The 25,348-nt window shown below is 35.2% G+C and overlaps 1 protein-coding gene across 4 annotated transcripts in view; it reads left to right on the top strand.

Annotated features, from left to right (window-relative positions):
• LOC150095073 (fragile X messenger ribonucleoprotein 1 homolog B-like) overlaps positions 1–25,348 on the top strand; it is a 467,885-nt gene that overhangs the window by 171,857 nt on the left and 270,680 nt on the right. For all 4 annotated transcript variants that reach the window (XM_090411425.1, XM_090411423.1, XM_090411424.1 and 1 more), the window contains exon 8: positions 8,464–8,637. In XM_090411425.1, the coding sequence (XP_090267551.1) occupies positions 8,464–8,637 (174 nt within the window). The remainder of the gene's footprint in view (positions 1–8,463; positions 8,638–25,348) is intronic.

The following is a 25,348-nucleotide window of genomic DNA, read 5'->3' as shown; positions in this document are numbered from 1 at the left end:
AATTAAAGAAATGATACATGAAAGTATTATTTCTAGGTAAACTGAATCAAATTTTAGTAAGATCTCTGGTTCATTACTACTAATGAAATACATGAACATATTTGCTTGGACCACCTCTATATGTAACCTAACATTATCTCATCACAAGTTATCACACATTCTACACTCATGTGGTCACCAGTTATATCACTTAACACAAACACAATTAATTCATACAAATTAAATAGAGCCCTTCTAGGCAGGCAGTTCCTAAAGTTCCATATAAGTCCACTACACAAAATGTTCTTTGGAAAACACACAATTCCCTAACCGTGAATACATAATACAAGAGTCTACATTACCCTCTTTGAAATGATACTCGTTCCTTTCTTCTGCCTTGTCTGGGCTCAGTCTGCTGCTTGTCTGTCGCCTACGATAGCTGTACGGCCAGATTCTCAGCGGGAAGGGCAATATGGCTCAGGAGCTTAGCCAGAACGGACGGCATCTACTTGGTTTTTCCGTCGCACAATATAGCATAGCTATCCTAGTCCAAGGAAATAGCTAGCCCTATTCCATACGCTGCGGCAGACGACTCATACCTTCCTCGGCCAGCCTGGAACTTCTCCGTAGGTGCAGACTGGACTAACGTCCGAGTGGTCAGGAAACAGGAACCAAAAAAGCCTCGAGTGGGGTTTGCTTGACCTTTTTGTTTTCATGCTCTTCCCGGCGTTTCTCGTATCTCGCAATGCCCACCAACGCGGTCACGTGGGTTTTCGTTATGGTGTCAAGCTCCTTCCACTACATCGCACGTGCTTTTGTCGTGTTTTCTTAGAAAGCACTCTAGTTTTCTTTCTCATAATCCCCCCCCCCCCCCCCCGCACACGTAACACTGGATGGTCAAAAGGTGACCCTTGGACTCTGGCTTACAGATTTTGCTATCTTATGATACATAAAATGGGGTTCTTAAATTAATTCAATACATCAAATAATTTCTCTATCAGACCCTTATACATAACAGGTTAGGTCTTACAATTTTCTTTCATTTGTTATATAATTTCTTACTCCTATCTTAGTGTTATATACATATATATACATTTCCAGTTTATAGCCAAAACACCACATTCTCTGCCTATTTTCAAAGAGAGTTGTTCCTGAATAAAAAAATGGTAATTCTTTTTCTTGGTTTATTCAGGACACAACAATATTGCATCATAGATTTTAAATTAACCTGTTCAATAACTTAAGTGATTGAGTCTTCAGACATCTATATAACCAAAGGAAAAAATCTTTAATTTAGAAAATTAAATACAGCATAAAATGGTGTAATTTAACTATGCAAGTGGCAGTATATTCTTTAGATCACAATTTAAATCACACTTCTTATACTAAAGCTTCAATTACATGGCAAAAACGTATCACCCTTTTTTTGTGCTGAAATTCTGGAATATTAGTCTCTTCCTAGCGAACTTTAATTTTTTTCTTGAATTCACACAGGAGGAAAACTGATATGAACTGCTCCATCCTATATAACAGCAACATAGATCAGTTACATTCTTCCTGCATAGAATACTAATTGCAGCATATCTAGTCCAAGACAATTCAGTTACTTAATTTACTTCCTATGTGAAAGTCACAATAGGTTTCATTGAATAAATGACTGAAACCATATCAACAGCTTCAAATCACCCTCCAGACTAAGAATCCCAAGTACTTCAGAAAGAATCAATGGTTACAACTCCAGAAAAATAGAGAAAATTATCAACCATTTTTTCCCGACCTCTATTATAAGAATATATATTTCTAGACATCTCTCGTATCTTAAAGAAGTTCAATATTGTTATCACATTTAAAAGACCATTAATTCAATCATTGCTATGATACTATCTCCCAAAGATAAAATTCAACCTTTACTGCTGCTTGGAGTTTATTCAGTCCCATTCAACTGCAATTCATTTTTTTGGGGCAAATGGGTCTATGACTTACATTGTCTCTAAGAAACATAATAAATCTGATCTGGCAGAGCATATGATTACAAATACTAGCCACGGATGCTTGTTCCGTAAATACTAACATTTTTTTAAAGAAAGTGCCAAAGTTCTGCCTCTCCCTAATCTAGACCTTAATAATGGACTCTCCTTGCCAGAACTCCAGGAAATTATCACCTAGAAAAGATTACATTCTCCATGTACCTTCATTATTTAATTTTTGAATTTCCCACTGTTATATACTATCCTAAAGATGGTTCACAATATGTGTATCAAAATATCTGTACTTACAATTAATCTTAGTCAGTTAAATGTTTAACTGTGATTAATAATGTTTAGAAATCAGTCATTCAGTAGCTTCCTTAGGCTAGTTCGCTTTCACCAGATTATTGGTTTTCTTGTAGGTGAGCCAATTGCTGAATAGCTCTTGCATTTTTGATCAGTATGCTTTGATGTCTATAACTGCTTTGGAGTTGCTTCATCAGCTTTAAGTACAATGAGTCAGCTCAATTCATTTCCCTGTGTTATACTCGACAAGAAATTATATTATTGTTTTAATCCTTATTCGAGTGCAAGCAAAGTGAAATATCTATATGACTAATCTGGTATATACAGGCTTTTTATGTTACATCAATTGCCTTAGTATCCCATAATGCAAAGCATGTTTCCTTTTGTGCATGTATATTGCTGTGCATTATGGGTAGGGTTACTACCCAGACCAGTTTTGACTTTTATTAAGGTCTCATCAATGGGAGCTAGACCCAGGAAGATAGTGAAGTTGAATCAATGAGAAGTCATATATTTTCATATACAAGCGGTATAATGGTGTAGCACCGTATTATTAAAATATCTATAATAATCTGATCCTTTCTACCTGTGCCATCTGTAAACTGCAAGATGGGGAGATGGTCGAAAAGACTCACTGGGGATGTAACCATGAAGATAACTGGCTTGTTGAATTGTGCATATGATGACCACATTCCCTCAGTCTGTTTTCTTGTGCATAATTTGATAAGCTAGTAATCATCATGTCATGGTTATCTGCCCTGTGAGTCTTTTCAGCCATCTCTCAATCACCTTGCAACCCTGCTGACCATATTTTATTTGAGTAATCCAGATGTGGTCATATCAAAGCTTTGTAAGCTGAGAGATTAACTTTCTTATTCTTACAAGCTAGTGTTATCTTTAACAGTGCTGTTAACCATTATAATGACTCAACCACCTTAGTAATGTGACTTCTCAACTTAAATTCACAAATAAAGTAATATTTACTGACCTGTTAATTATGACCTTTTACATAAGGGAGAGTCACAGTACCTGTGTTGATCATGATGCTTTAATTTTATATGAAAATTTTGAATTTGTTTGAAATGGAAACCACAACATTAAAAAAAAAAAAAAAGCAGTCTGTCTTAAGCATAAATGCAAATTAAAACTAGAATGTAACTAGTTAAGGTATTCATTGACAAATCTGTAGTTGTATGTTCTTCACCAGTGCAATGTATGTAGAACTACAGTTTGGTTGTACATGATAATAGAATCATGCTTATCAACTTCTACACATCCTCACAGAATTGTGCTAGCTAGGTTCCATTAGTAGCACTATACGCAGCCAACATCCACGTTTATTAGTATAGAGTTTTCTAGCTGTATGGATTAACATGCAGTGGAGGAGATTATGAGCGTTTAGTTGTAATAGTACTTCATAAGGTTGGAATAACAGCTACCTGTTATTTTCAACATGCTATAAACACTCGGGATCAGTTGGATGTTTGTGTATTGGACTATCAACCATTATAATGATACATGATCTCAAAGTTGTGTAATTTGTATGTAAATTGAAGACTTGTCTGTTGATGTACAATTGTTTGCAAATGATGCAAAGTTGAATGGATGAGTCCGTGAGGGATGTCAGTTTAATGTATCTGTAAGGTTTTAAAATTTTGGAAGCAAAGATGGAATGCAGAGTATAAGATTGGTGGGGCTAGAGGAGGTGGAGGAAATGAAAGATTTGGGGATGATGATGGATAGAGATCTGAAATTTTGGGGATATTTTGTTAAAATTGCAAGAACAACACAGCTAATTAATACAATGTTGCATTGCATTTGCCCATTTCATATGAGTAGTGCAAAATAAGATTCTGCACTGTTTTGTTTAATATTGTATATTTTACTCTGCTTTATATTTTAACATGGTGAGAGATATAATATCATTAAAAGTGAAGAAATGTGTAGTTGCTTTATGGAATATAATCATTGATTGTATGCAAATATTGCACCCTGAATGGGACAGAGCATTTCTATGTGCTAAAAGTTACAAATTTTAATTTGTGCTTATGATACTTGTCAAGACTTAAAGCTCTCATTTCTGAAGTTGTTTCTGCTCAGAAACATTGTGTGATCATAGCTCCTTTTCTAAACAGCTTATTCATCCATGGACGAACTCTCTTCAGCTGCCCTGCCATCAACACCTGACATGTGGAAAGAATACTGGTCCAAGTCTCCCAACAAACGGCTTCCTGGTAGAAGATCTCTGTGCTCTGCAGCCTGGTTTTGCTCTTCCTAGGAAGATATGGTCATCAATCAACAGGATCAGAACAAACTAGGGCAGATGTGGCTACCTACTACATATGGGGGCTGTTAGACCACCCTTATTGTGATTGTTCTCCTGTGGCTCAGGCGATTACTCATATTGTGCATGACTACCCAAGGTGCCAATTTCATGGTGCTGGCCTGCAGGACATCCACAAGGTGATGGATGGCTTTCCAGACTGGACATTGACCTGTAGTTGGTATGGCAGTGGTTATGGAGGAAGCAGAAGTTCAAGGTACCATTTCACCACAAAGACTTTATTCTCATAGTTGCTCTCATAGTCCTCGTTGGAGTATCAGCAGAACTCCTCCTCATGCTAAAAGATGATGATGTAAAGTGAAATGGGTTTTCTCTAATGGATCAGTATTTTCACACAAGTCACAACTACTCTCTAGTAAAACCTCGGATACAACTACATTTGTGTTGTGATGTGTTGAGAGAACATGCAGTCTTGTCATATTTGGTGCAGTAGGATGATAATTTTCCCTGGCTTGATTATAACAAATCACTTTTGCTTTTTTTAAAAAAGGAAGACTTGGAAAGCAGTTCGTGCTTTTTATGTAATGAACTTTTACATGTTAAGATTTTCATCATTTGTTTCTGGAGATTGTGATTGTACATTTCACTTGCCATTTTCACAAAGCCATATGCATAAATAAATAAATAGCTTATTTATTGAAATTGCATTGTATAGTTCAGTGTTGTGTTCCATCAGTTTAAATGTGGCTACTGATGGGAAACCACCTTGTTCTGACTAGTTCAACTATGGAAAGTACCATTAACCAATATCGTAAATTGGTTTTCACGGTTAGCCTAATGGCTATGCACTTTGCAACCATATGCCTGGGGTAAGAGGGTCCTAGGTTTGATTCCCATCGACGATGTGAGGAGCTTGAGGATCTACCTCAGCCATAGCCAAGTTAGCCGGTCTTGGGTATGGACAGCAGGGTTTTTTCTACCAGTTTATCTGGGATTTTTCATCCTGGAAGCTGGCAAGCCGGCCCCGTGAACACACAGGCTACAGTCATGGGATATAGTACGGCAGGGAAGACAATGGGAAACCACCTTGCTCATAATCATTTCCCTAGTATGGTAGCATATAGCTACCCCCACCAGCCCTATGGCTGAGGGAATAGAAAAAATCGCAAACTGCTGCATTCGTGCATTATGTATTTTACATTATGTAAAATTCTCACTAATGGAAACTAGGCAACCACAGTTTTGCCAGTTCTGCAGACAGCTGCAGCTAGTCATTTGATCTGGACAGCTCATTGAGATACTGCATGGCTTTTGGAAATATTGTTTCAACAGAAACAATATTTCCAAAACAGAAATATTGTTTCTGTTGAAAAGAACGTTTTTATTATTAGTAAGTAAAATTTAATGAGGCGAATAGAGTTGAACCTTAGACCCAATGCAGAATTCAAGCTGTGTCTGTTGCCACAGGATCAATATTTTAATTCACTGGTTATATAATAATAGAATCCTTTGTAGTGTACAAATTCCCAGGTAATGTTTTCCTCTTTGTTTATGATGACAGGGATCGGCATCTGGCCCAAACTTACATTTTTGGTAGCCCATAAAAGGTTGACAATACTTAATGAATAATAAATTAAAAATAATTTTATGCCTATACTTTGTGATATCGTCGTGCAACTTGGCACGAATCAACCTTGTGAATCATCACGAGTGGGGATGACAAAAGCAACTTCATCGGACGACAACCGAGATTTTGGCGCACTTTTGCAGTCGCATTTCCCAGTCCGTCTTTTAATATAATTCAATAACATCAACTATTATTTTCAGAGGATGTATATATATATTTGTTAAAAAAATTTCAAAAATGAGTTCAAGAAAAAGTAAAATTGCAGATGAAGGAAGAAGGTTTAATGATGAATGGAACAACAAGTACTTCTTTATTGAAAATGGGGGTAAGCCCCTTTTTGTCATAAAGTATTGCTGTTATGAAAGAATATAATATCAGACGTCATTACAAGTATGTCGTGCTTTAAATATTTCTGTTTTTTAAGATTGATATAATAAAAATTGATAACTTAAGCATTTTTTCATTCACTGTTTTCTCTTAATTAAACGCTTGCGGCCCGATTATTAAAAATAAAAGTTGAATGTGGCCCACGAGTATAAGGTTGCCGACCCCTGGTCTATGATATGACACTATTTCAGATGTAAGCTGCATTCCGGGAATTTTACTTGAATATGCATCAATCTGGAATTGGCAGATGGCAGTTCTTTCATGTCAATCTGGTCAAGTATGGTCTAATATGGGCTACCAAAAATGTGAGATTGATGCCACTAAGACAGAATATAAAATTGGTTGTTGCTATAGACCAGGAATGAGCCAGGTATTATGTAGAAGACATACATCAGCAGATTAGTACAATGAGTGCAAGCCGAATAATTATTTTGGCAGACTTTTAACTTTGGAGATGTAGCTTGGAAGGAGGAAAGACATGGTAAGAAGGAAATGGAAATTATACACCTACTAAGAGAGATGATTACTCAAAGCAGTTGGATCTTATTATAGGATCAGAAGACCCATTCATAACTACGGTGACTTGAGGAGGCTACATTGCCTCCAATTGGAGAAAGTAATCAGGAGGTCTTGATTTAGGAGGTAGTAGTAAAATATGTGGAAATTCCAGTTAGGGTTACATGTGGAACTACAAGGCATATGATTATGATACACTTAGGAGGCAAATTGAAGAAGTACCATGGGATAAGATCTGTAAGGGAAGGATGTTAACAGTGCATGAGGGGATAGTCAAGGAATATCTAGAGAAAGTAATATCACACTGTATAACCAAGATCAGGAAGGTTAATCAGGTAGGAGTTAGATGGATGAGTAATATTCTTATTATTATTATTATTGTACGGTCACCTCCATGGAGTCTAAAGACTTATCATGGGAGATCCAAACTATCCACGAAATTTATCGCACCTCTCCTTGAACCCATTAACAGACAAAGCACTCACAACCAATTTCGCTCATTCACAACTCTCCAAGCAAAAAATCTAGTCTTCTCACCTATAACCACACTTTTATTCAACTTACAGGGATGACGTCTTGTTCTAGCCTTGTGCTGAAATGTTTCCCCTTCATGAATCCTATAAAATTGTTTAAGTAACTTAAACGTTTCTATCATATCCCCCCCCCCCCTTTTTTTTTTTTTTTTCACTTATCAACCAACTTTTGCAATCCACAAATCCTCAATCTATCCTCATAAGAAGCATTTCACAGACCACTCACCATCTTGACCATCGTTTCTGGATCCTCTCCACCACTTCCTCATCCCCAAGAAACCCAGGTGACCAGACCTCAGCACAGTAATCCAGATGGTCATCTCCGGAAGTTGGGTAAGAGTGTGGTTAGCAAGGGTGTGAGGATTAGATTTTTTTGCTTGGAAAGTGGCGAATGAATCTAATGAGTTGCCTGAGTTATTTGTGAGTGCTTTGTCTGTTAATGGTTTCAAGGAGAGGTATGATAAATTTTGTGTTGCTAGTGTGGGTTTCCACGATGAGTCTTAGGAGTCCATGAAGGTGCCCATGCAGTAATAATAATAATTATTATTAGAATTTTCACTGATATTCCTCTATAATTGCATCACATTGCCATTAAGAATCCCTTACAAAAACTGCAGTTGAAATTTTATTCTTTATAAAATACAACATTGACTATTGATCCATGTCCATATATTCCTGACTGTGATGATCTCAGAATAAGATCTTTAAATATTGCCATATGATCAGTGAACACCTTGTATTAGTTAGTACCAGAAATCTGTTGTATTAATATCATTTCGATAGAGTTCAACATTAACATAATTTTCTAATTTACAAAAGGTCACAAAGTCATTTTTAAAAAAAAATCATAAAACTATATTTCAGAGTACAAGGTTACACTCCACATCAGGATATGTAGAAGAATTTACAGTAAGGGAAGATTTGATGGGTTTAGCAATTGGTGCTCATGGAGCAAATATTCAAAATGCACGGAAATTAGAAGGTATAACAGGAATAGATTTGGAGGAATGTAGTTGCACTTTCAAGATATATGGGGAAGTAAGTGAAATTTTAGTTACATTTCTTGGATATTAGCATTGAATGATAATTTTCATGTATTATAAATAATTATGAACTTTCTACCAGGAGATGGCAATCCATATAGTTGTCATGAACCAAATAATTTAGGTGTAATGCTGTTAGCTATTGAGAGTAGATTTAAAAATTTAAAGAATACACTATGTGAGAATTTATATTTATTTGTGTTCTGTCATTTTACACCTAAACTGCTTCTTTTTCATATATATATATATATATATATATATTTTTTTTTTTTTTCCCTCTTATCCCCATCCCTCTTCATTTATATACTGTGTGTCCATTAAGTAAGAGATTGATTTTTTACAGGACAGCCGTTTGAATAAAAGCAGCAAACTTGTTTATAGTTTGGATTGCTATAGTGCATTGTGATTGCAGGTGCAACTTTCGAGTCTCGTTACGCATCAGTTTTCATGTGGCAACCATTGAAGTAAGAGTGTGTGAGTAAAGCTTGTCAGAAGTTGCATTGTGGAGCAAAGAGCTGTGATAAAATTTTTTAGCTGTGATAAAAACCAGATGCACTGGTTTTTGACGTTTAAAGAGGGGGGGGAAGGGGCCCCTGGAGGATGAATCATGCTGTGGATGGCCAGTTTCTGCAAGGACAAATGAAAATGTGGTGATAGCTAGAGTAATTGTTGTTGATGACAGGCAAATAGCCCCTATACTACTCACTGTACTGCTTGGTGTCAGTAAGGAAATGGCCAGATTAATCTTAAAAAGAGATTTGCACAAGATGAAGATTTATTCAAGGTTTGTGCTGAACACGTTGACACACGAACAGAGAGAAGGATACCGAGTTGCATGTTGTCAAAATTTTATCCATGCAGTTGATCGTGATGTGTTGTAAAGAATTGCCACTGGTGGTGAAAGTTGGTATTTTCAGTTTGATCCAGAAATGAAACACCAGAGCATGGAATGGTGTGGAATGTCTTCTCCCCAGCAGAAGAAAGTTAGGTTGCAAAAACACGGGTCAAGACAACGGTCATTTTTTTTCCTACACTGCTGGAATTATCCACCATCCTGAGAGCACTACAATGAACGGTCAGTATTATTTAGGAGAAATGCAACATTTGTACGCTTGCATGCAACCTGTCAGGAAAGAACTGTTCCACAACAACAATTGATTTCTGTTGCACGACAATGTGTCCGCTCACTGTGAACCGCTTGTGAAGTAGTTTCTGGCTTCAAAGTCAATCTGTGTCATTGAACATACCCCTGCTCACCAGATTTGGCTCCCACAGACTTTTTTCTCTTCCCAAAGATGAAGTGAGCCTTCAAAGGGAGAGCACTTCAGCTGCATTGAGGACATCCTACATCATGTGACCCAAAGACTGCAGGAAGTTCCCGTTCAGGATTTCCATCATGTCTTTGAACACCTGTGCAACAGATGTGAATGTGTGGAGTTTGGAGTGAGATTATTTTGAATTTGTGTAACTCATAATTCTAAATATAGTTCTTTTTTTTTGATATAATAATTGTCTCATTACTTAACAGGCGCGCTGTGTATATTGAATACTTTACACAAACACTAGCAACATATTCAGCAGTGATAATTACTTATGATCATTATATAGCAGTTATCTAATTATTTTTATAAAACCTAACTGAAGTGACTTCGTTTTTGGTATGCTTTTCATCTCCTGTTCAAAAAATTCAAAAAATAACAGTAAAAAATTGACTGATAATGTGTTACCTTCTTCCCCAATTCTTTCTAACATGAAAAACAGGTGATGTTTCCACAGTTATTGGACATTATGCAGAGGCCAAAACATTTCAATTTCAAGGATACAACTTTCAAATGTTATTCTTCATACTATCTCCCAGATAATATATTGAACTGAACCTAATTGTAACACTTTAGGATGTTCCAGATTAGGTAGATTTTTTGTTTGATATCACTTCCACACACTAGAAGCTGCAAAGCTCTATAGCACGGCTTGTCCAACCTGTGGACTGCATGCGGCCCAACAAAAAATCGTAATCTTACAAACTTTATGAGATTGTGACTAAAAATACCATTAATAATACTACAAATATAATTTTAACATGCTATTAATTTATAAGCGATGAATTTTTGAATTTGACACGTTATTTAGCAATGAGAGATTCATGAAATCATTCTCAAATAATTGTATTTATTCAAAATTCCCGCCCATGGGAGTAGTTACTTCTCGACATAATAAATGGTGTGCTAGCGCTATTGCTTCCTACTTTAACCATGCAATAGATGTCTCTTTATGTGCGCCATGGGTACGCTGGTACGGCTTTCAATGTGCAATTGTAAACAGTCGAGTTGACACCGAAGAAAGGTGTAGACGTTACGTGTGCTTGTGGTGATTTGGCGAGTAATTACACAGTCCAACACAATTTTTGCTGACTTTTATATGAGACTTGTTTTTTACTAATTTGGGTGCACTGATTTCAAATATCAAACCCATTTTTCTCTATCACGTCAGGTTTTTCCTCTGTGGCATTTTCTTTTTGCTAATTTGTAAGTTTTTGGTAGTTTTAAGGAGGCAGTACTATTTAGAGGATCAAAAAAATCGATTTTTTAATATTATTTTCTGAAAGTATGTACTTTTAAAAATCTGTTCCTAACTTTTTATCAAGAAATTCGAAAAATTCCCAAAGATATAGCCTATTATTCAAAGCGGTGCACAGATCAGAATTGGAGCGCTCACCGCTCTCGCTTGTTAGTAAACGAATAAATGCGTAAGAACCTGCAAACAGGTTCTTACGTATTCATTCATCGTGCATTCAAAGTGGCACGTACTGACACTTTGAATGCGAGAGACGCCGATAATTAGATACATAACTACTTAACAATATTCCTTAAAAATTACAAGAATATTTATAAAAAAAATAACAATTTTACTTACACATGAGTTCAGGGAATAAATTTTTGTTTGTAGCAATTTCTGCTGTGTGTTCTGTTTTGGCAATCCTTTTGAATATTCCAACAGTAGTCGGCCATTATGTGAGAATCCCATCTTCCTTGGTACCGATCTTCCATAGTTTTTAAGTCTTGATGAAATCTTTCGCCTTGTTCATCGCTTACAGCACCTAAATTCTCGGGAAATCTATCAAGATGACTGTATAGGAAATGAAGCTTTATGCTCATGTTGCAACCTAGGCGCTGGAAATTTTCAAGCATTGTTTCCACTAGATCTTTGTAATTGCACGCTTTTTTGTTTCCAAGAAAATTATTCGCAACCATCGTAAATGACGTCCAGGTCTCTTTCTCAATTTCGTTCATAGAGTTGATGAAATTTGGTTCTCTCATTAAAGTTCTAATTTGCAGTCCATCAAATACACCTTCTTTAATTTTTTCATAACTAAGTCGTGGAAAATTTTTCACATATGTATTGGAAACAGTCGCCTTGTAAATCTAAAGCTTTAACATACTGCTTCATAAGACCTAGTTTGATGTGTAGAGGTGGAAAAATGATTTTTTCTCTGTCGATTAAAGGTTGATTTTTAACATTATGTTCTCCAACATTTAAGGATATTCTAAGAGGCCAATGTTTCTGATTCCAGTGTTGGTTTCTAGCTTGACTATCCCAGAAGCATAGAAAACACAGAAACTTTGTATATCTTCTTTGAAAGCCAAGTAAAAATTTCACCATTTTAAGATCCACACAGATGATCCAGTTATGGTCTGTATATTTTAATAACTTCAGAACCTTTTTAATGTCCTCATATGTTTCCTTTAAGTGGACTGAATAGCCAATAGGAATTGAGCCATATACATTCCCATTGTGTAGTAAGACACACTTGAGACTTCTGCTTGAACTGTCGATAAATAAACGCCACTCATTTGGATGATATTCTACAACACTCATTTCAGTTAGTAAACCTGACACATTGTTACAGTAAAGAAACCCACACTCGTGTTTAAAATATTGTACAAGATTACTTTCCCTGCTACGATAAAAAGTTATCTTCGTATCTTGCTCCAGTAAGTTTTTTTCATTTAATCTTTAAGCCAACAGTTCCGATAATTCCTTTGATAGGCCCAAATCTCTTACTAAGTCATTCAATTCCGCTTGAGTAAAACGTTGCGGTCCAGAACTAGAAATTAAATTTTCATTGTCTAAATCAACATCCGGGTCTTGCTCCTCAAGAACATCTAGCATATCTCGATCATGCTCATTCTCAAGTAAAGGAAGTCCTTTATAAATTGGCACGGCTATTTCATTGGAATCAGCAACTGGCCGAATTGCTGAGTCGAGATTTGGATACACAATTTTTTTCTTATTCTTTTTATTATAACCAGAAGTCTGAACTAAACAAAAATAGCAATCATCTACGTGATTTTTCAGTTCACGCCAAATCATTGGAATGCCAAAAGCTAATTTTTGGCGTTTTCCCTTGCTCCACTGTCGTAAATTTTCTACACATGACTTACACGCTTTATTTGGAGCCCATGACTTATCCTGATCTGCAGTTTTTACGTCAAAGTGTGCAAAGTACACTTTCTTAACGAAATCAGTGATATTTGTTCTTTGACTGGGAACAGTAAATCTGCCACAAATGTAGCAGCAGGAATCTACACTATTGACACAATTTTGGGTAGTAGACATGATGTATATTCTTCACTGCCAACTAACAGGCAATTAACAAGACAAAAAAACAGAGACTTTATTGAAATGTTATAAGCACTCATCATACTTTCAGGATCGATTAACGGTTGACTGATTTCAATCGTTCTTTGTCCGCTATGACGCATGTAGCATTTATTTGTTTTAGGGAGTTGTAATCGCCTACTTTTCATCACCTAAATGTATTAGGTCGGTTATCGGCCTCTCTCACATTCAAAGCGCCAGTACGTGCCAGTAGTTTTTTTGTCGAGGCAAATACTAAGGCAATCTGCTTAATTTGTAGGGAATTTGTGCCAGTTTTCAAAGACTACAATTTGAAAAGGCATTACATGCAAAAACATGCTGCCAAATTTAGTGCATATCAAGGAATGTGTTGTAAAGACAAAATAGCGGACTGAAAAAAAGTATCATCTCAACAGTTTTTTAAAAAAAATAACAACTGAAACAGATTCTATTGTAAAAGCTAGTTATGTGGTTGCAAACCTGATAGCAAAAAAATCAAAACCGTATGTCGATGGTGAGTTTATTAAGCAGTGTATGGAAAGCATGGCAGATATAATTTGCCCTGATAAAAAAAGGGGATTTTTCTAAAATCAGTTTGTCTCACCAGACTGTAGCCAAGCAAATTGATGAAATAGGAAAATCTATCGAAAAAGGTTTGGAGAGTAGAGCTACTAATTTTAAATTTTATGCTTTGGCGATAGACGAAAGTACTGATGCTACTAATACAGCTCAATTGGCAATTTTTATTAGAGGTATTGATGATGAATATAATATCACTGAAGAAATGGCTTCTTTAGTGCTATTAAAAGACGCAACTAAATCATGAGATTTATACGAAGCAGTGAAAAATATGTTAAAGTGATTTTTCTTTGTCCATTGTGAACATATCTGGTATAGCTACTGATGGTGTCCCGGCGATGACAGGTAAAAGAGATGGACTTGTAAAATTAATAGAAGATGATGCAATTGCCTCCCAAAATTTACGTATGATGAAATATCACTGCATAGTACACCAAGAAAATTTATGCGCAAAAGCTTTAAATATGGATAACGTCATGCAGATTGTCATCAAGGCTGTAAATTTCATAAGGGCCAAGGGATTGAATCATCACCAATTCCAGGAATTCCTTAAATTTATGGATGCTGACTATGGGGATATCATTTACTTTTCGAAAGTAAGATGGTTAAGTCAAGGTAAAATGTCGAAAAGATTTTATGATTTGCGAAATGAAATCAAGTCGTTTATGGAATCAAAAACAAAATTTGTGCCAGGACTTGACGATGTAAACTGGCTCACAGATTTGGCATTTTTAGTAGACTTTGACCGCTCATTTAAATGAGTTAAAGTCTTCAAGGTGAAAACCAACTGATCAATACAATGTTTCAAACTATAACAGCGTTCGAAATGAAACTGAGACTATGGCAATCTCAAATTAAGGTAAACAATTTTATGCATTTCGACACGTTGGCTAAACACGGTCCTGTGAACAACGAAAAATATACAGCCTTCTTGCTTGTCAATTTGATACAGGAATTTGGGAATAGGTTTCAAGATTTCCAGAAAAATCGTCAATCTTTTGGTATATTTGCGACTCCATTTTCAGTCGACATAAACATATTACCTGCCAATTTTCAAATGGAATGCATAGTGCTACAATCTGACATTCAACTTAAAGAAAAATTTGATCATGTCTCTTTACTGGACTTCTATAAGATATATCTTCCCAGAGAAAAATATCCCTCGCTTCACTATCATGCCTTATACATGTCATCGCTATTTGGAACACCTACATTTGTGAGCAGCTATTTTCAAGGATGAAGCACGCGAAGAATAAAACTAGAACCAAAATATCTGATGAGCACCTTGAGAACTCGCTGAGAATTGCAACTACTTCCATCAAACCAAATATTGAAGCATTAGTGTCTCAAAAACAATGTCAAACATCTCGCTAATTTCATGCTGCTGTCTTGTCTTTTACTTTTATAATAAAAAATTCATGAATTAATGAAGTTTAAATTACTTAAATATGTTAACTATATATTCTACATTTTTTTGCTCATCAGCTATCATTAGTGTTAGTGTATTTTATGTGTGGCCCAAAACAACTTGTCTTCTTCCAATGTGGCCCAGGGAAGCTAAAAGGTTGGACACCCCTGCTCTATAGCATATTGGTGCCATCTGTGAGCAAGGGCCAGCAGTAAAATAACCTGTTGATATTCTTTTTGAAGTGCTGGACATCATACTCTTTGGGTGATACTTCATGGGGAAGGTTATTTTTAAAAAATGGGGGTTGATGAAATTATTATTATTATTACATAACACCTCCAGGGAGTCCAAAGACTCATCGTGGGAGAGCACCTACTCTACAACTCTCCATCTCCACCAATCCACCAACTGCAACTACTTTTATCATCTACACCAATGCCAGCACTAGTATTTTCACAGACAATCACATACATCCATCGGCAGAATTTGAACCCACACCTTTTTTTTTTTTGGCTGGAGAACAGATAAGCTAACCACTCGGCCAACCAGGCTGGAATAAAAGATGAATGTGAGCAACAAGTTTGATGAGTCAGCACTTCTGCTCTAAAGGATGTGGATCACCTGTTGTACATGGTATAGGTTTAGCAGAAATTGGGGGCAAGATGTAGAAACTTTCTGTGAGAGTTTTAGGGAAGTCTTAGGTGCAACACCAGAATTGTGAGAGCACTATTATTTCATGATTGGTTGGATTTGTAATACAGGGTATGGAGTTAGTAGCTGGACATAACAAAAGTCAAGTTTTCAGCAAAAAATTGCCTTGCTGCCTCTTCTACTAGGTGTGTCTGAATTCCTTAAACTTGGCAGAGAATAGTGGTATTTTGGGGTTAGGAAAAATTATGCCTTGTTGAAGCTACAATTTGTAGAAGAGTTTGTAAAATTTTTTCCATTTATGGTCCAGCAAAGAATTCTTTCCTACATATTCAATGCTCCTCTCACTTCAAGAAATAAATGGAAATCATTAAGAAAAAATTTCAGGTTCATTGCATATATCCATTCTGAGATGTCCATTTCCATCTTTATTCTGCAAAATCATATTTATGTTTCCAGACAAAAATCAGCTGTTTATCTCTATTCAATCATTATTTTTGACACTTTTTTATTATAGACACTTAGATTATTTTCATATGAAAAACAGCAATTGCATCTGTGTTCCCCTTCATGTCTCATATGTGATGCCTCATGTCGTCAATCCTAGACTTAATAGGATTAAAACCCAGGAGTCTATCCAACAAGACATCAATGATATCCTTTGGTTAGATAGACCACTTGATATCTTGTTAGACTGCTGGGTTTTAATCCTATCTAGGATGCGAAGAACTGCATTAATTCAACCTTGCTCTTTGATAGTGACATATACCATAATGTATAGCAATATGCATGCCTGAAAGGAAGTGTGCTTTTCATTACGGGATACTGAGGTAATTGATATGAATTCAAGCAGCTCTAGTCTAGTCATGAAGATACTTCACTTTAATTTCTCAGGAGTAAGTAAGCTTTTTTTACTTACTCTTGGGAAACTAAAGATGTCAATAAATTATACTGTTGTTTTAATCTTTGGATTGAAGCAAGAATATTATTTTTTATCAAGTATAATTTATGACGATGTGAAGAACCTTTAGGGTCTTTTCAGCAGAAGGTGAGTTATCGATTCTAACTGGACAGAAGAACATATGCATCTTATAAACATATAAACTTATAAACATAATATTGTGTCTGCTCAGCCTTAATTCCTTTGTTTGTAATTCCATGCAAATTAATTTTCTATCTTCACTAAATATGTTGCTTAAATAGCTGTTTTTGCTTTTAATTACTGATTTTCAAGCCATATTTGTTGCAGCATTACAGTGGACTCTCACTCAAACAAACTGGTAGGATCAGATGAATGGTCTCTTCTAGTCAATAGTTTGCTTTAGTCAGTTTTTTAATAATAGTATTGTACCTATGGAATGTCAGTTAGGACTTTTAAATAATTTTTTTTATAGTTAGCAAGTTTGTTATAATGGTGTTTACTGTAGTGCAATTTGACTGTTTTCAGTTTTATAGTCTTGAAGACTTGCAAAGGATCTGTTTAGGAGTATAGCTTTACTTTATGCATATAGCATCATATGCATAAAGTAAAGAGTTGAAAATTTTGAAACCAGATTTAATGCTACTTTCTTTCACTATTACTCGGTATAATGTTCCATTCAGATGTGTAATGTTATGAAAGGTCTTCTCATGATTTTTTGAATATTTGTCTTAAAGTAAAAATCTGGTCCAGACAACCTCTGTTTGGAAGAACTGTCATACTTAAGTTTCTCTTTCATAAATTTGAACATATTATCAAGCATGTTTGCCTGAATCTTACCTGAAACACTAAGCTAGAAGAAAATTCCTCTATCTCCAAATTTTTTGTATTCCCTTTTTTTATATAGATGAATTCTATGAATGTTCTATTTCAATCATCTTTAATTGGACTTATGCATGGAAATTGAAATATGTAGTGTTCCCACTGAAAAAATTTTATATCTCTACATTTATATCTTTACATCTTCTCCAGTTGCCTTTTCACATTTTGGATCTCTGACAGCCTTTTCTACCTCCACAACCAAAACATTACTTATGATTGCATTCCTCTTGCAATTTCTTTAAACTACTGATACTGCTTATTTCAGTAATTCATACATCCAGAATATCCCTGTCTTCCATTTTTACTTTTGATATAATTTTTTTCGGAAAAGAGGAAATCATATCAGGTTACTAGCAAGGAAGCTAGATATGCTCATAGAGAACAGAGATAAATTTGAGAAAGTTAATTGAACAAGTGGCTGAATTCATGTCATGGAAAGATTTTGGAGAATGCAGAAGATACATATCACTTATATTATTATATCATTTATATCAATATACGAGGGTGGTCTGAAAAGTTGCAGTGGCCTCGACCATAGACACCATCACTGGCATGGCAACACACTATTGGGAAGATTTTTTTTTCTAAAATGGTACATCTGTCATAAGCATCCATGTGAAATTGCAAGTCATTCTATTAAGTAGTTTCCTTTATACAGCTGTCAGAAGCAAAAGTGTTGTCTGTATCCCTTGAAATGGATAAATTTGAGTATCGTGCAGTTATAAAATTCTTTGTAAAAGAAGGTTTAACGCCAAAAGAAATTCATTCGAAGTTCGTAAAGTTTATAGGCACTCTTCTCCTTCGTTTTTGACAATTAAGAAATGGGCTGTCGAGTTTAAACATGATCATATCAGCCTTGAAGATGATCCACATGATCCTCCAAAAAGTGCAACAACATCAGAAATCATTGATCGAGTGCATGATTTGATATCGGATGACCGGCAAGTCAAAGTGTGTGAAATTGCTTAGACTATAGGCATTTCAAAAGAATGTGTAGAATACGTTTTGTATGAAAATTGCAAATGAAAAAGCTTTTCACCAGATGGGTCACAGCAGATCAAAAATGCACTTGCATGAAAATCTCTGAACAGTGCTTGGAGCATTTTTATTAAAATGCTCCAAGAATGAAACTGATTTTGTGCATCGATTTATTGCTATGGTGGATGAGACTTGGAGTCACCATTATACACCAGAATCCAAACAGCAGTCAAAACAGTGGACAGAATTGATTGTTCAGCACCAAAGAAGATTAAAGTCGGTTCCATCAGCAGGAAAGGTCATGGCATCGGTGTTTTGGGATGCTAAAGGCATTTTGCTTATTAATTATCTTGAAAAGAGTAAAATAATAACCGGGGAATATTATTATTCTGATCTTTGAACCAGACTAGACAAAAAAATTCTTGAGAAAAGACCCGGTTTGCAGAAGAAAAAAATCATCTTTCCAATGCACCTGCCCACAAAGGCATTTTGCCAATGGGAAAATTAAGGGATCTGCACTATGAATTATTGGAGCATCCACCCTATTCCCCAGATTTGGCTCCCTCTGACTTCCATCTCTTCCCAAAACTAAAACTGTTCCTCGCTGGTCAGCATTTTTCTTTGATTCAAGAGGTGATTGCTGCTGTAGAAGGGTATTTTACAGATCTTACTGAGAACCACTACAGTGATGGGATAATGGTGCTGGAGCATTGCTGGAATAAATGTATTAGTCTTAAGGGAGATTATGTTGAAAAATAGAAATAATTTTGAAATAATATAACGTTGTTAGGCCATGAACTTTTTAAACCGCCCTTGTATGTCTATTAAATGAAGACTATTATTAAAAGCTTAAAAATGAAATGAAGGAACTGCAATAAAATTAATGTGTCTAATTTCTTGGGTCTGCCAGAAGTTCTTGTTTTTCTATCCTTGCAGAAAACTTTGTAGCATACTTCCTCGGTTAAATTAGTCGGTACTTTCTTCAGTTTCAGCCAGTAGATCCCGACACTTAGGTTAGCAGATAATCTTGAGTAATATTTGTAAATTTTAATCTACATTTCACCTCTATGAAAAATTTTATGAAACCTAAAAAATATAATAATGAAATGAATCAAAGATATTTAATAATAATAATTGCAGATTTCATCACCATCAAATTCCTGATATGTGCCCTCAAAGGATGTCCAAAATACTATAAGTACTACATGAAAAGTTCACTACTTTTTAACAAAATTTTCCTCAGAATGAGTATTATCTATCAGGACTCAAATATAGTCAGATCTTATCTTACATTTTCGTCTTCTAAGGCTCTTCTAACTTTATTAATCTTCCTACATCTTCTACTGGGTGTCTTTCCTTTCATTAATTATTTTTTTTGCTAACCTCTCCTCTCCCATTCTTTTTAAGTGACCATATACCACTTCAAATAAGATCTGGGTACACATTCCAGAATGCTTACATTGTGAAGTTCATCCCTAATATCTTAATTTTTAATAAAGTTCTGCCATTTATACCACTCACTTGCTCCTTTAATTTTTCTCAGAACTTTCATAGTGCACTCCAGTGTTTGATCAACTGTTTTATTCTAATTCACCTATAAGATCAGTGAGTGAAAATTGGTGTGAACACTGTCTTGTATACATCTGTTTATTGCTTTGACTAAGTTCTCTCAACACAAATATATTCAGTTAACTCCCAATAATATGAACTTTATTTATTCACATCTGAGCAGCTCTCAGATGTGAACTGTAGACTAAAATACACAGATTATTGAAGAAAAAATGAAAGAGTTTGAGAACAGGAACCAACCCTTGAAGATTCAGTGGCAAGCCTTGAAGAAAACCCTGATTGATTCAGCCAGAGAGGCATGTGGTGAGGTTGTCTGCAAGGATAGAAAAATCAGAACTCCATGGTGGACACATGAAGTTAAAGAGGCAGTGAAGGAAAAGAAGAAAGCATATCAAAAGTTCCTGGCAAATAAGTCAGCTTGTGCTCTTAGAGAATACAGAGACAAATGTAAGAAAGCTAAACACTGTGTAAAACTAGCTAAACAAAAGTCATGGGAGGACTTTAGCAAGAACATAGAAAATAAATATCAAGAATGTGGCAAAATGTTCTGGAGGCTGTTGAAAATGCTCAGAAATGGAGGAAAGAGTGCTGTAAAAGGAATTAGACATGATAAAGGTGACATGAAAACAGGAGAAAAAGATATCCTTGAAGTATGGAATAATTACTTTGAAAAATTGCTAAATGAAACAAGCAGTGATAGCACAGTGGTAAAAAACACTCAACAGGCATACAGTCAGGAATACATATCCATACTTGAAGAAAAAGCCGTCAAAGGCTTGAAATGTGGAAAGGCAGCAGCAGCAGGAGTAGCTGATATTCGACCAGAAATGCTGAAATATGGTGGTATAAAAGTCTTACAGTACAGTTCAGAAAGCCTGGACTGAGGGACGAATACCCGATGATTGGAGTAGAGCTCTCATAGTACCCATATATAAAAAGGGAAATAAAACTGAAATTACAGAGGTATTTCCCTACTGAGTGTTCCTGGCAAGATCTATGCAAGCATACTTGAGAAATGGTTGAGAAGAATTGTGGAAGAAAAGCTTAGTGAAGAACAAGATGGATTCAGGCCAAATAGAGACTGTCAGGATCAGATCTTCACTTTACGACAAATAGTTGAGAAAGCATGGGAATATAACAAAGATATGTATTTATTTTGTCGATCTGGAAAAGGCATATGACAAGGTGCCAAGAGAGAAGCTATTCAATACGCTACAGTTATAGTGTCAATGGGGCATTATGTCAAGCAATGCTTAGTCTATATTTGAGTTGTAAGTCAGCAGTTAGAATTGAAGGAAGTACAGGAAGATGGTTTAATGTTAAATCTGGTGTGAGACAAGGATGTACATTATCCCCTCTGTTATTCATTATCTATATGGATCACATTGAAGGAAAGTGGTATTATACATGATATCAGAATTGGAGTTGTTAATGTCAGCTCTTTGCTTTATGTGGATGATGTTATACTTCTAAATAAATCCACTACAAGTTTGCAAGATTCCCTGACTAAATTGAATGACTGTTGTAATAGATATGGTATGAAGGTCAGCATTAAAAAGACAAAGACAATGAAAATATGTAGAATTGTTGAAAATGTCAATTGTGTTGTGAACGGGGATATCTGTGGAACAAGATTTCCCCGTTCACAACATTTCAACTTCTTAGGCACGATTTTTAGTGAAGATGGTACATTAAATATGGAAATAGACAACAGAATCAACAAAGCTGGTATGGTGGGAAGTCAATTGAATAAATTCATATGGAATAAGACAGAAATTAGTCGGAACACTAAATTAGCTGTATACACGACAGTGTTCAAACCAGTTTTAACTTGTGGATCTGAGAGCTGGGTCAGAAGTAAAACACTTGACCAAAGACTAGAGACCGCAGATATGAGAGTCCTGAGAAAGATTAGAGGCATGAACAAATGGCATCAATGGCAATATCTATTAAAAACGAGGATATTAGAAAAGAACTTGACATTGTCAGCATCCAGGAATGCGTTAATAAAGCTAATCTCAGGTGGTATAGTCACTTAAACAGAATGGGCGAGGAAAGATTAGCAAAACAAGTGCTCTCTGCTGTGTTGGCAGCAAAACGACCCAGAGGAAGACCAAGATATAGGTGGATTGATGCGGTACAGTGTGCCTTAGACGATAGAAATATAAGATCTGATAATGATATTATTGCAGTCTTGACAAGTAACAGACTGATTTGGAGGAAAATTGTAGATAGGAAGTTAGTAATGATCTAAATTTTTCATGTAGTACTATCATATCATGTACACCCCTTGAGGGTATATGTTAGGAATTTGATGATGATGATGATGATTTACTCTGTTGTCTATTTTCATATTTAATTTGCAGTTTTCACTAAAAATTATGCCTAAAATAGTTCAAATATTTTATTGTACTATGTGTTCCCCATTCGGGATGCATCAGAAGTTTAAAATGTTCCTGCGTATTTTCATTCTCTTTGTCTTTTTATCAATGATTTTCATTCTAAATTTGTTCCTGGAGTTATTCACTTTAGGAAATCCTTAAGACTTATGTCAGATTTATTTCAAGTATCATTTGCATTAAAGAGAAAAAAAGCTCATATTAATACCTCCAATTTTGATATCTAGGCTAATGCTACTTTTAATACTTTATACTTTCCCACTTTTATATTACACCATCTACAGCTCTGTCTCCTTCGATTCTAACTGATGACTTACATCTTCAGTTACACATTAGAGCCTCCATAGCTCAGTTGGTATAGACAAAGCTCTTTCGTTAGAAAGACCTGGGTTTGATTCCCGTCCATGATGTGAGGAACCTTTATCCTGGTCTCTTGGTGAGTTAGCCAGTCTCATAGGGATGTAGATTTTTTCACCCGGAACTTTCGTTTTTCATATCTCAGATCAGGCAAACGTCCCTTTGCACACACACAAACTTATAGTCATAAGATATATATATATATATATACACTTTATCCCTCATTAGGAGGGCTCAACCCCCCCCCCCCCCACAATGGGATGGGGAGAAAGAGAGATCTCATACAAATAAATAAATTACATTTCATAATTGTGGTTTTTTTGAACATCCTTGCTTTTCACATTTTTTCAGCTTTCTGATCTGCAAAACTTCAGTTCTGATCCTTGTTATATTCTCATGATGTCTTCAGCAGTTTGTCATAAAGTGAAAACCGATCCTGATTTACACTTGCATAAATCTTACTAGAACGCTTAGTAAAGATATTCTCTGTAATTTTCGTATTCAGTTTTATCTTCCTTTTATAGAAGGTACTATGAGAGCTCTTCTGGAATCATCCAGAATTTGACCTTTGGACCAGGCTTCTGTATTATGTGTGCACCCACTGTGAAACTTTTGTCCCTCCATATTGGAGGGACATTTCTGGTTGAATATTATCTACTCCAGTTTCTTTTCCACATTCAGTTTTTTGATGGAATTTTGCTATCTCAAGTATTGATAGTTACTCCTGACTGCATTCCTCTTGAATATTTTCTATGAATGTTATGTGACTGCTTCTTTAATTTAACAATTTTTCCTAGTGATTACTCCAGATATTTAAAATATCTTTATTTTCAGTTTTCATGACTTATTTTTTTTCCAATTCCTTTTACAGTACTCTTTCTACCTTATCGATATTTATATATGATATTTATTTATAGTGACATGAAAAAATTTTGCTTGATCCATAATTGTGAAGTAGGAATTTTTCTCTAACATCCCTACATTTTTTGTCGAAGTGCACGCATGGTCTTACTATCCAGAAGCTTTTTCCATGACATCAGATAGCAGAGTAGCAAACTGATTTGATGATGGCATATTATGTTGATAGTGACATTTAACAAAGAAGTCCTAATTTTTTGTACAACTTCTTTCAAAATCTTTTAGGCCTCAATGGAAAGGACATGGAGAAATCACTAATGCTGAAAGGATTATTTCCAATTTTAGGAATTCATGTGCACGAGGTACTTGAAAATTTTCGGGTTTTGCTGCCCTACCTTTAAGCCAGATGGGATTGACAATACCACATTTTTATCTTATGACATGTAATCAAACATCATTGGAACATAAGTTGTAATCTCAAAATCATACACTTTATACAAAGCATTGTACTGTACTAAATTTGCAGATCTGCTATTAAAATTGAGGCTTGTACAAGAAGATGTTTCAATGTCTGGAGCTTTTAGCCTAAGTTTCTGTAGAGAAAGTTTTAAATCTTTTTCTCTCTTGGCTTTATTTTTCATACTATTTCATTGTTATTTATAATCGGGTGTTGACAAATTATTGAAACTCCACTTGCCATGAAAAAAATTTACTTGCCGAAGATTCCCAGTTTTTTAATCATCTTGCCCAATAAGTCAATAGGAGTTCCACAAAATGATTAATAATATTCTGTGATGGAAAAAGTTTTTTATTTTTATTAAATTAATGTTGTTCATTCTGCAGCTACTCGCCAGCCAGCAAACAAAAATTATGAACTCTGTTTATAATTATTTGAACTATATCATTAAAGAAAATGATATTAATCCTGCTCTTGAGATAATGTATATTGAGCATAGTTCTTTATGCTATGCAGGTGATTTTATTCCCTGAAATAAATATGAAGCAATTCTTCAAGAGTCTTTCACCAAAGTCAGTATGTGTAGTGGCAAATTTTGAAAATCAGCCATAAAAAATATTAAAATTATAAAAAAATTAGGAAATACATATCTATTGCATTCTCAGTTGTGAAGTTAGACAGATAACATAGTTTAATTTTTTAGATGAAGTATTTTTAATGGAAGTGGCATATTCAATATGAAAAGCATGTTCAAAGCAGATGTATGGGTAAGAAAATAATTTCAGAAATAAAATAATTGAATAATCGATATTAGAAATTATGGACAATGAACAGATATCCTCATTGGTAGAATCTTAGTAAAAAAAAAAAAAAGATAATGGAAAGAACTTGATGTTAGTAGTAATTCAGAAATGTATAAGAGATGGCATAGTTGCTTTTCTATAATGGGCAATGTAAGATTAGCAAAAAAAACAAAAAACAAAAGATATTTGAAGTAGAAATGGAAAAAAAAAA

Source organism: Typopeltis vanoorti, chromosome 21 (genome assembly GCF_054136105.1).
Source record: "Typopeltis vanoorti isolate ZY-2024b chromosome 21, IOZ_Tvanoo_1.0, whole genome shotgun sequence".
NCBI classification, from domain to species: domain Eukaryota; kingdom Metazoa; phylum Arthropoda; class Arachnida; order Uropygi; family Thelyphonidae; genus Typopeltis; species Typopeltis vanoorti.
The sequence above is the reverse complement of the archived record's forward strand: the minus strand, read 5'-3'. Positions and strand labels throughout refer to the sequence as shown.